The following is a 12,899-nucleotide window of genomic DNA, read 5'->3' as shown; positions in this document are numbered from 1 at the left end:
ACACATCACACAGACATGGAAACTTCAAACCCTCAGACTGAAGTCACTGGCAGTCTCTGGCACCAGCGACTGTGCTAACAAACATACAGCAAACAGTGAAGGTTTGGTAGAGAAAGCTGGTCGGGTAATACCAAGTATGCAGCAAAGGAGGCGGGGTTACATTACTAGATGATTAAACATGAACCCCGGGTGTACCCCGCCTCTCACCCTATGACAGCTGGGATAGGCTCCAGCGCCCCCCGCGACCCTGGAAAGGATAAGCGGAAGCGAATGGATGGATGGATAATTGAAATGATTAAAGAAAATCAACAAGCTATTTATGCAAGATAATTCATAAATTTATAAACTGGAATGATGAAATTATATTGGCTGATCTGATTATTGGGGGGTCATGACCCCCGTAACCCCCCTGGAAATTACGCGCCTGGTCCTGAGGTCAAATCCACCATCTTTGTTTCAGTGCTTCATGTTCTCCCGTGTTTGTGTGCGTCCTCTCCGGTACTCCGGCTTCCTCCCACAGTCCAAACACATGCAGTTAGTGGGGTCAGGTTAACTGTGAGTGGTTGTGTCTCTGTGTTATTCCACCTTAATAAATGACTTCCTGTTAGCATTAAGTGCTTCTGTAGGACTGATGTCATTTTCATGGTTGGATCATTTAAATGAAGCTGGACTCAGATGCAGTAAATAAGTTGATTGATCATTAATGAATAAAGCTGGTCAAATCCATCACGTGGACACATGTGATTGTGTATCGTAGTATTAGTAGGTAGTAGGTATTAGTAGTAGTAGTACCATCAGAGGTTCACATGGAGCTGATCCAGTATCTCCAGTAACTGTGTTCTGTGCCTCACTGGTTCATCCTTCTGTCTGTGTGACGTCAGTCAGATGTTAAACTCTGTAATCTTCACTGTGTCACAGAGTTCAGTGAGTCCCGTTATTCACAGGATCAATCAGATCATCAGAGATGATCAGCAATCAGTGGTGCCAACAGCACCTCCTGTGGTGAGAGGATGCAATAATGCAATGTAGCATTTTTACACTGAACACTTCCAGTCATGGAAACTGTCTGTTGGATCTGTGTGACGTTGCTTTCTTGTGTTGCTTTCTTGGTTAGAGTTCCTCACAAATGTGCAGATTATTCTTCTAACGAGGCGTCGACCATGTTTTCAGTTCTTTGGAAGAAAACATCGCCCTTTGCCATCCTTACTTTTCTTTGACTTCTTCAAATGCAGCTGAACTCCAGCTGGTATTTTATTGGACTTTGCAGCTGTTTCTGGTCATCAGTTCATTCCTGCAAACCTCTGAACCTGAACAACAATGATGCTGCATTGCTGGCTGATCCCAAAAGGTTGATTCTGTTCATCTGGACGTTTTCACGTTTGCTCACTGATCAGGTGACTTCTTCAGTCTCAGCTGACTGCAGCTTTACAACCTTACAAACAGCACATTTGCACAATGACTGAAACCAGCAGCACCTGATATATATGATACTAATATAATACATATACATATATAATCCATACTAATGATGAAGGAACTGAGCTCACAGTGTTCATTCAGTGAACTACTCAGTTTATTTTGGCCTCAGAAATGCTCACTCTGTTTGTACATCACTGTCAGCAATAGACTCATTCTGCTGTGTGGACAGGAACACATGTGACATCACTTCCTGTTTGTTTGTGACTGAAGAGGAAGAAGTTTACAAGGAATCATTTAGAAGAGTTTCAAACATCAACTGATTGAATCCATGAATGTGAAAACGTGTTTGTGAGTGAAAGAGACAGACATGTACAGACTGAACTATCTGTTCAACAGTCAGAGTGTTTCTCTAACAGGAGACACTCTTTACACTCAGCACAGGGACACTGAGGAAGCACGACCGACCGTAAACCCAGGATAAAGAGTTTGAGTGAATGTGGTGTTGAAGGTGTGGAGGTGGATCAGAGTGTCAGAGGAGACTCTGTAGAAGGACAGAGTGCCAGCAGGACAGTCCACATACACTGCTACTCTGTTAGAGACAGAGGAGGAGGAGGAAGATGAGGAGGAGATGGATGTTTTTATGTCATTGTGCCAGACACAATGAGGAGCACCATTATAGCAGTACAGACTCCAGGACTGATCATTGAATCCAAACAAACAGTCACCGCGTCCTTTCCTTCTGATTCTTCTGTAACTCACTGATATATAAACGTCTCCTCTCCACTCGACCTCCCAGTAACAGCGACCAGTCAGACCATTTCTACACAGCAGCTGATGATAAACATCAAATCTGTCTGGATGATCAGGATATGACTGAACCTCCTTCACATGTGTCACCTTCCTGTTGTTGTCAGACAGTTGGAGCTTTGTGTTCACTGTGTTTGTGTCGATTGTGAGTTGACAGGAATCTGATGGAGAGAACAAACACAATCCAGCTGCAGTTATTGATCCATCATCTGTTCATTGATTGACACTTTGATGATGACTCCTGACATCAGAATTAGTGCTGGGCGATATGGAAAAAATATTTATCATGATATGAATTATTTTATATCACGATAACGATATATATCACGATATACCACCTGACCTGTGGTCATCTAGAAAGTATGCAGTCTGTAAACAGCGAGTGCAGAGGGTGCAGTCTTTGTTTTGAGTTACCGTAAAGCATGTCGCAAATCCGGGTGCACGTAAAGCAGCACCCGGTGTCAAAAACACAAGACAGAGTTTCTTTGCGAAAAATATCATTTTTTTATACTTTATTTTCTCTTGCATAAAGTTAAGAGTATGTATAGTGAGAAGACAACACTAATATATTTGCCACAGGCTATTTAACCCTTTAAGACCTACCATAGAATCAAGTCCGCCAGAGCTTATCTTCACATTTTACATGCTGTAGTGCCATTTGTAGGAGCGTTTCAAGTTTCCATATATCAATACAACCGTTATAGCCCAAATTTTAATAATATGTATGCATTAAGTGCATAGTAACTACATAAATTGCAAAAAAAGCAATAAAATACAAAAAAATTTAAAATCGTTTTTGTTTTTTTAACATATACTTCTAGTTAGAGAAATTTAAGATGCTTATCCCTCAAAACTGTAAATACAAAAAAGTTGCACAAAATAGTTTCCAACCACGAGAGATTTATTTTGAGTGTCTTCATAGTTTTATTTTTGAGATACACTAAGTTTTATATACTGCAGGAAAAATGAAAATAAATATTATAATGCAAATTTGCAAAAAAACTGCATGTGCATAGAAATAAACTATTTCCAACAGTGTAATTTGACTTCTAAGCATCCCAGAAACGATACAGAAAAGCATAAAGTCAAACATGACTTTTAAAAACACCAATATAGGCTTTGAAGCTAGAAAACTACATTTTCCACGAAAATGACGTCACTTCCGGTTTCGGACAGGTAATGGTGGACATGCGATAGTTCGCGCTGACTTATATTCCAACGTAGGAAGTGTTATGAACAGCTGATCGGATCGGCAAAGCGTGTTTCTGGAATATTATGTTTTTGTTGTTGGAAGTGCTTTTTAATTTTTGCAAAGCTATATGTGGAAGGAAACCATGACCTAGGAAAAGCTGATGATTTTAGATGTAAGTACAACTCCTCCAGTTTCATATGCAAAAAAAAAAAATATTGCACTAGCTTACGTGGTTCCAGTTCTACAGGGATTTAAAAATAGTTAGGCAAAACGCAATGTGCCTGCTCCGAACGGTTGTATAGGGTTAATGATATATTTTATGTAATCATTTATAAAATTAGGGTTAGAAACGATAGAAACGATAGAAGACAAATGGCACGATAGACACTTTTCTATCGTCCACATTATATATATTGTTCTGCCTTGAATTCAGTGCCCCCTACTGGGCCTTGTAAATTGTTGTTAATGTGACATGCACTTTGACCCAGAACAGGAAGTCACCCATGTTAGTTGGGGTAAGCAGGTTCACATGTGCTGAAGTGTTCCTGTAGTTATCCGCTGCAATCCTCTTTCTTCTTTATGCCTTCGAAAGCATCGTCTGTAAGTACTTGTTGATTTAAGAGTATAGAGCCATATTTTAGTAACATTTTGGTAGTTTTGTGTTCTAAAGCCTAACTTTGTGTATAATTATATTGCTAAGCTAATCTCATGTCATGTATACATAGGAGGACCTATTGCATGGATATTTCTTTGTCTTTTGCTGCTAGCCTTGACTTGCTGTAGAGTACATAAGGGAATTTGTAATATCGGTGTGTTAATCACCTTACTATTGTATTCTTGTTTTTGTTTTAGTTTCACTCTGATTCAATGGTGTATGGCGGTGCAATGTAAAATAAAGCACCTGGAGCTTGGACGCTATATCCTGACTCCCGTATTCTTTTGAATGGAGTTTGGCTGGCTGCTGAATTGTGTACCTACGCACGCATGCACACACGCAAGGAGAGCAGTACATATATCATCATATCACCCAGCACTAATCAGAATGATGAAGATGGTTGAATGTGTGCTGCTTTGTTTTCATGAATCCCATTAAAAACACACTTACACTTCCTCAGACCTGGTCTCAACCATCGGACTCCAGCAGGCTCCACCCTGAAAGGAGGAGGGGGGTCAGAGCAGCACAGTCAGCATGCACACATGGACATTACATGGTAAGGCGGGGGAAGACTGTGAAGGCATTTAAAAACAAACATAAGAACATAAGAATTTGCAGAGAGGCTAGCATGGGGGTTATATGCTCTCTTTTTCGAGTTCCTGTTAGGAGTCGTGCAGCCGCATTTTGAACCAGCTGCAGACGTGAGAGCAATGACTGACTGACTCCCACATAAAGTGAGTTACAGTAGTCCAGGCGGGAAGAAATAAAAGCATGGATCACTGTTTCAAGGTGCTGCCTCGAAAGAAAGGATTTTACTCTTGCCAGTCGCCTTAAATGATAAAAACTGGACTTCACCACTGCTCTGATTTGGTTGTCCAATTTAAAATCACTGTCCAACTTAAAACCAAGGTCAGTAACAACAGGTTTAAAATAGACTTCCAGGGATCCTAAAACAACAGAGAAGGACTCACAGGGACCACTGGGTCCAAACACCAACACTTCTGTTTTCTTTTCATGAAAATTTAAAAAGTTTAGAGCCAACCAAGCTTTAATGTCATCTAGACATGTCAAGAGAGGTTTTATGGAGATGCCATCCTTGTGCTTTAGTGGCAAATAAATTTGTCAGTCATCGGCATAACAATGAAAAGAGATCCCATGCCTTCTAAGGATAGAACCAGAGGCAACAGATACAGTAAAAAGAGCAGTGGCCCAAAAATTGAGCCCTGTGGGACGCCGCATGACAGAGGAGCAGAAGACGATTCGTAACCGAGAAGGCTGACAGAGAAAGTTCTATTTGACAAATAAGACCTAAACCAATTGAGTGCAGTGCCACCAATACCCACTACATCACGTAATCGAGAAATTAGAATATTGTGGTCTACGGTGTCAAAGGCAGCAGTTAGGTCAAGCAAGACAAGAACAACATGGTTACCAGAATCGCATGCCAGAAGGATGTCATTAAAAACCCTTAATAATGCAGATTCTGTGCTGTGAAGGGTTTTAAAACTTGATTGAAAAACCTCAAAGATGCCATTTTCATCTAGAAAATCTTTCAGTTGACTAAAAACAATTTTCTCTAAAACCTTGGAGACTAAAGGCAGCTTGGAAATAGGCCTATAGTTCGCTAAAACTGTGTGATCAAGGCCAGGTTTCTTAAGCAGTGGCTGCACTACTGCATTTTTGAAATTTGCAGGAACCATACCTGAAGACAGACTGCTGTTAATAATGTCAAGGACATACTGTCGTATACTAGGAAAAATTTCTTTAAAGAATTGTGGAGGGACAGGATCCCGAGGGGAACCTGTGGGCTTAATATGGCGAACCACATACTCTAAAGTGGAGAGCGTCACAAGCTCAAACTGAGTAAAAACAGCAGCGCAAGGGACAGAGGGGCCAGAGTCAGGAGCTGTGATAAGAGCCCTGCAGGTGACAACCTTTTCAATAAAAAAGTTCAGAAAATCATTGCAAATCTCAGGAGAAACTTCCAAACAGAAATTCAATGGAGTATTAAGAACAGTGTCAATAGTCCTAAATAACACACGTGGGTTATGACAGTTGGAAGAAATAATATTTGCAAAATATTCCCTTTTTGCCTCTTTAACAGTGTTCTGGTAGCGATGCCAGCAGTCTTTTAGAATTTGAAATGATACATGCAGTTTATCCTTTTTCCATCTCCGTTCTGCTCGACGACATTCCCTCTTAACAGCACGAGTGCTCTCATTAAACCAAGGCTCAGGTTTAGCCTTAGGCTGCCTGGGTTTTAAAGGAGCCACAGAGTCCATGATTTTTTGACAGCAAGAATAAAACCAGGAATTTAGCTCTTCTGTATCAGAGGAAACAAAGTCAGAAGGGCCGCTGAGCTGATTAAAAGCAGCAGAAAACTGCGTGGCAGTGGCTATGTCTGTAAGTTATATGTCTGTTAATAGCTATTAGAGATGTACAAGATGTACCGTTAACTGTAAACAATGTATTTTTAACCTGTGATTGACGTACGTGGAGGCGTGATCCTCACTGCTATAAAACCAGCATCCAGTGTATTTTTTGTTGGAAGACATATGCTGATATTTCTTCTCCTGTGCTAATAAACTCACCGTTTGATTGCACTCTTCTGGAGCCTCCGTAGTTTGTTCTCTGCTCTGCATTTTTGATTGATTTCGTGACACCAGGCACGGACTGTACCAGGCTCAAAGTGTCAATAAGGCTTAAAAAGTCCTTCACCAGTGGCTTATCAGGACAACATACATGTATATTAAAATCTCCAACAATAAGAACACTATCATAGTTGGGCATAATCCCAGTTAAAAAATCAGAAAAGTCGTTTATGAAGTTCTTATTGTATTTCGGGGGGTGATAGATGACAGCACAGAAAACCGGGTTTGTACGACTCACCTCAAACGAGGTAAGTTCAAAGCTGGAGAACGAAGGCTGTAGAAAACACTGTTTATATTTAAAATCCTTTTTGTAAACAGTCACTGTGCCTCCACCTCTGCCTGACATCCGTGGCGAGTTAAAATAGCAACAATCCACAGGTAAAAGTTCAGATAGAACACTGGACTCACCAACACTCAGCCACGTCTCAGTCACACACAGAAAATCCAGATCACGGGAACTGAAGAAGTCCCAAAGAATAAAAGTTTTGTTTAAAAGTGATCTGGCGTTCACCAGGCCAATCCTAGCGGGAGCTGGAGTCGGCGCTCGGGGTTCAGGAGGTCCAGAATCCCGCCGCAGCGATCTCAGGTTCCGATAATGTTGACAGCGGAGGTTTAGCCTGGGAGGGCATGGGCAGCGAAGCCGTGGAGCATCATCATCAAAGCCACAGGCACCAAACAGGCATCAACAGGATCCAGAAAACGTCGAGACGCAAACAGCCTTGGAAATAATCCATGCACTGGTCGGAAAACGGCAGAATAATTCTTTAGGTAAATCTTTAGCTTCACCAGGCAACCGCTTCGTTTACCCTGGCGACGATGACGCTTTCGCCGGGAAGGTAGCGTGGGAACCCGGTACAGGTAACCCGGGGTTTCCGATGCAAATGGGGGCAGGGGTTGCTGCCCACCAGCTCCAAAGGACACAATATTTTGGACCACAGGTTTGAGGTCCAATAGTGTCTGGCGATCATACCTCAGCAGAGACTTTGTTTCGTGGATGACACAAATTAGAAATAACATAAACAGGAACAAACTTGGCAGTGACAGACGAGCAGCCACACACACCGGCGCCATCTTGACACGCCCCTTGCGCAACAAGATCAATCAATCTTTTTGTTAAAGAGAGATAAGATGGAGCCAATCCATTCAGAGATTTAAAGACAAACATTAAAATCTGGAAGTGGATTCTACGACGTACTGGTAACCAGTGGAAAAAGCTGGAAAAAGCTGGTGATGGGTCGTCTAGCACAGACCCACCGCTGGAACCAGACAATTCTACTACAACAGCAAAAAGCTCCAAGCAGAGCTCTTTGATCTCATGCACAAGATCAAACTATGATGTGACAGCGCCGTTCCTTCACTTGACCTCAGTCGCTCTCGTCTGCTCCCTCGTAACATTGCTCTTTATTGAGGTTACATGAATATGCATGACGTCTTACACAGGTATGAACAAAGAGTACCAGTCTGTGCATAGTGTAGGTATGTGTGTGTGTGTGTGTGTGTGTGTGTGTGTATGTGTTCCAGATGTGACCCTGTGAAGACTCCCTAAAGCTGGTGCTAAGAGTCCAGCGGTCCCCCTAACAAAGGGCTCTTATACTTAAGCAGACACAGAGTAGGTGTCCTCCTATACCAAAAATCAGTAAGAGAAGGTATGACCTCTCTCATGACCCCAAGTTGTGTGTGCATGCCAGAGCACTCTGGAAGGCACACAGAGGCTGTGTCCAAATTCATGGGCTGCATCCTCCCGAGGCCGCATTTGTAGACCGATTACGTCACAGCGACGCGCCGAAGGCTGTCCAAATTCGTGGACTCCTCCGAATGCAGCCCACAAATGCGTCCTCCTTTTTCCCGAATTTGAAGGATGGGTCGGGTGTGTCCTTCGTGGCCCACCATATCCCAGAATTCATAGCACGGCCCAGCCAAACTCCAGTTTCCGGCAATGGCGGCCGCTACTAAGTTTTAAAATTACTTTTATTAATCCTTCTGGGTCACAAAATAAACTTTTAACATATTTTCAGGCGAGAATGTAGCTGTGTAAACTTCAAATATCTGCTCGGTTTATCAAGGTATTGCATATTTGCAAAAGTGCTTCGACGTTTTCGGAGACGTCTGTTACCCACCAGCTCGATAGCTAGCCGAGAGCTCGAGGGTCACTGAAGCCGCCGAGAACGGCACAACTCCCGGCACATCATTTTCAGATCACCTCGGACTTTCGCTACTCAGGTTAAACGTAATATATAAGTCACTTAGACAACCTAAAAATGATATTGTTTGGCTTTTTTCAGTGTTTTATTTGTTCGTGAGTAAATCGGTTTGGCTGAGATTAAAGTTATTAGATTAGATTAGATAAAATAAAACTTTATTGATCCCCCGGGTGGGCTCCTCCTTGGTTTTCACACAGCTGAATAAACGTCAAACAGAAAACTGATTAAACAGAAGTGTGAGATGGTCGAGAATTTACGCCAGTGTCCTGTTATATTTTAGATAGCAAGGAGCAGACGGCTGAGTTCATTAAACTCCACCGAGACAGCGGTGACGTTAATCTGAAGGCTAGACTGTCCAATTTCACAGCCGTTTACTTCCGGCCTACCCGACCTTCTGAGGACCCGGCCCACGTAGACCGCGAAGGCCGGGTCCTCAGGAGGATGCAACCCATGAATTTGGACACAGCTAGAGTCTTTACAGACTACTAAGGATCAAACCTCTATCATTATGCAATCAATTATAAAACTCTAATCATATAAGTAAATATTTCTAAGCAAAAATGACAATCAACAATATAAACCTTACAGCTGGTTTTAATAACAGAATTCATTTGTTTCTCAAATAAGAAAGACCTATCAAGAAACACTCCTAAATCTTTAGTTCTGAACTTTTCCAGTGGGCCAAGGTCAACATTATTCGATAATGCTAATTCTTTTCCCTTGCATTATAACAATTTGAGCAGCTAGTGCTAGGTAGGCTGATGTTAGCAGCTAATGCTAATTTGATGTGAATTAGAATTATGTGCTAATGCTAACGCTGTTTTCCCTTACTTTTTAACAATGTATGGCCACCAGTAGCACCTACATCTACTTCAAGGCAAATATGCATTAAAACCCAATGCTCATATCGTTTTCCTTTGCTTTATAACAATGTGAGCAGCTAATGCTAAGAAGGCTGCTCTTATTAGCTAATGCTAATTTGATGTGAGTTAGCATTATCCGATAATGCTGTCACTTTTCACTTGCATTATAACGATGTGAGGAGTTAATGCTAAGTATACTGCCATTAGCGGCTAATTCTAATTAGGGGTGAATAATTATTACCAGCTAATGCTAATATCGTTTTCTCTTCCCTTTTAACAATGTGAGCAGCTAGTGCTAATTTGATGTGAATTAGCATTATATTAGTGAGGAGTTAATGCTAAGTAGACTGCCATTAGTGGCCAATGCTAATTTTAGGTGAATAGGAATTGGCATCTAATGCTAATACCATATTTTCTTGCTTTAAAACAATGCGACCAGCTAATCCTAAGTAGGTTGCCGTTATTAGCTAATATTAATTTGAGGTGAATTAGCATTATCCGCTTATGGTAACAATGTTTTTTTTTTTACTTATTAACAATATCAGTAGCTAATGTGAACACTTTTTTCATTCAATTGTAACTTTTCCCCTGCGATGTGAAGAGTTAATGCTAAATAGGACGCCATTAGTGGCTAATTCTAATTTCAGATGAAAAAGCATTAGCATCTAATGCTCATACTATTTTCTTTTGCTTTGTAAGAATGACAACAGCTAATGATACGAAGTCTACCGTTATTAACTATTGCTAATTTGATGTGAATTAGCATTATCCGATAATGGTAACTCTTTTCCCCTGCATTATAACGATGTCAGGAGTTAATGCTAAGTAGGCTGCCATTATGGGCTAACTCTAATTAGGTGAATATCGTTTTCCCTTCCCTGTTAACAATGTGAGCAGCTAATGCTAATTTGATGTGAATTAGCATTATATTAGTGAGCAGTTAATGCTAAGTAGGCTGCCATTATTAACTAATGCTACTTTGATGTGAATTAGCATTATGCGCTAATGCTAATACTGTTTTCCCTTACTTTTTAACAATGTGAGCGGCTAATTCTAAGTACGCTGTTGTAAATAGCTAATGCTAATTTAATGTGAGTTAGCATTATCCAATAATGCTAACACTGTTTTCTTTTACTTATTAAAAATGATAGTAGCTAATACTAATACTCTTTTTCATTGGGTAACAACAATGTGAGGAGTTAATGCTAAGTAGGCTGCTTTTAGCGGCTTTTTCTAATTATGGGTGAATAATTATTAGCAGCTAATGCTAATACCATTTTCTCTTTCCTTATAACAATATGAGCAGCTAATGCTAATAAGATAAGATAAGATAAGATAAGATGGCCTTTATTAGTCCCACAGGTGGGAAATTTGTTTTGTTACAGCAAAAGTGCAAAGTTATGTAGCAGAAATTAGAAAACACTGGAATGCAATAAAATACAATAAAATAAAATAAAATACTATATACAATAGAATAAAATAGAATAGAATAATATATACAATAGAATAAAATAGAAATACAAATACTATATACAACTGAGTAGGAAAATACAAAAACACAACTTCGTCAGAAGAAGAATTGCACGTATAGCAGTCTTATTGCACATGTGTGGGTTTGTGTGTTTGATCAGCTGCAAAAGTCTTTATTGTAAAGTCTGACAGCAGTGGGGAGGAAAGACCTGCGAAATCTCTCCGTCCCACACCGTGGGTGCCGCAGTCTCCCACTGAAGGAGCTGCTCAGTGCCGTCACAGTCTCATGCATGGGGTGGGAGATGTTGTCCATCAGGGATGACAGCTTAGCCACCATTCTCCTGTCACTCACCACCTCCACTGGGTCCAGAGGGCATCCTAGAACAGAGCTGGCCCTTCGGATCAGCCTGTTCAGTCTCTTCCTGTCCCCAGCAGAGATGCTGCCCCCCCAGCAGACCACACCATAAAAGATGGCTGAGGCCACCACAGAGTCATAGAAGGTCTTCAGGAGTGGGCCCTCCACTCCAAACGACCTGAGTCTCCGCAGCAGGTACAGCCTGCTCTGCCCTTTCCTGTAGAGGGCGTCTGAGTTATGAGTCCAGTCCAGTTTGTTGTTCAGATGAACACCAAGGTACCTGTAGCTGTCCACAGCCTCGATGTCCATACCTTGGATGTTCAGTGGTTGCAGTGGAGGATGCTTGTGCCTGCGGAAGTCTACCACCAGCTCCTTGGTTTTACTGGCATTGATCTGGAGGTAGTTCAGCTGGCACCAGTCCACAAAGTCCTGAGTCAGTCCTCTGTACTCCTTGTCGTCCCCATCAGTGATGAGGCCGACTATTGCAGAGTCATCAGAGAACTTCTGCAGGAAGCACTGGGTGGAGTTGTGGGAGAAGTCTGCAGTGTAGATGGTGAAGAGGAACGGAGCCAGAACCGTTCCCTGTGGGGCCCCCGTACTGCAGACGACCCTGTCCGACACACAGCCCTGAGTCCTCACATACTGTGGTCGGTCGGTGAGGTAGTCCAAAATCCAGGTAGTGCGGTGATGGTCCACTCCAGAGTTCTCCAGCTTGTCCTTCAGAACCGAGGGAAGAATGGTGTTAAAGGCACTGGAGAAATCAAAGAACGTGATTCTCACAGTGCTCCCAGCGGTTTCCAGGTGAGCGAGGGAATGATGTAGGAGGTGAATGATGGCATCATCCGCTCCAATGCCAGGCTGGTAGGCAAACTGAAGTGGGTCCAGTGATGAGCTCACAAGGCGCCGAAGCTGAGCCAGGACCAGCCGCTCCAGGGTCTTCATCAGGTGGGATGTCAGAGCCACCGGCCTGTAGCTGTTGAGGTCCTTGGGGCGTGAAGTCTTTGGCACTGGAACAACACAGGAAGTTTTCCAGAGCTGTGGGACTCTTCCCAGCCTCAGGCTCAGGTTGAAGAGGTGCTCCATCACACCACACAGTTGGTCCGCACAGGACCTGACGACCCTCGAGCTGATGCCATCTGGACCCGCTGCCTTCTTGGCTTTAATCCTCCTCAGTTCCCTCCGAACCTGAGTGGTTGAGAGAGACAGGCTGGAGCCTTGTGTTGAGTGTGTATTGGATGCTGTTGTTGGGGGTGGGGAGGAGTGAGCAGGGTGAATAGAGGAGGTGT

The 12,899-nt window shown here is 42.4% G+C and overlaps 1 protein-coding gene across 1 annotated transcript in view; it reads right to left on the bottom strand.

The window, feature by feature from the left end:
- Nucleotides 1–4,536: 4,536 nt before the first annotated feature.
- The window catches only part of LOC102080346 (protein NLRC3), a gene marked incomplete at both ends in the record, with an annotated part of 44,912 nt that continues 36,549 nt past the window's right edge, over nucleotides 4,537–12,899 (bottom strand). The window contains one exon of the mRNA XM_019354503.1: nucleotides 4,537–4,570. Within this exon, the coding sequence (XP_019210048.1) occupies nucleotides 4,537–4,570 (34 nt within the window). The remainder of the gene's footprint in view (nucleotides 4,571–12,899) is intronic.

This window comes from Oreochromis niloticus, unplaced genomic scaffold, assembly GCF_001858045.2.
Source record: "Oreochromis niloticus isolate F11D_XX unplaced genomic scaffold, O_niloticus_UMD_NMBU tig00002015_pilon, whole genome shotgun sequence".
Classification (NCBI taxonomy): domain Eukaryota; kingdom Metazoa; phylum Chordata; class Actinopteri; order Cichliformes; family Cichlidae; genus Oreochromis; species Oreochromis niloticus.
This window is presented reverse-complemented; position numbering and strand designations above follow the sequence as displayed.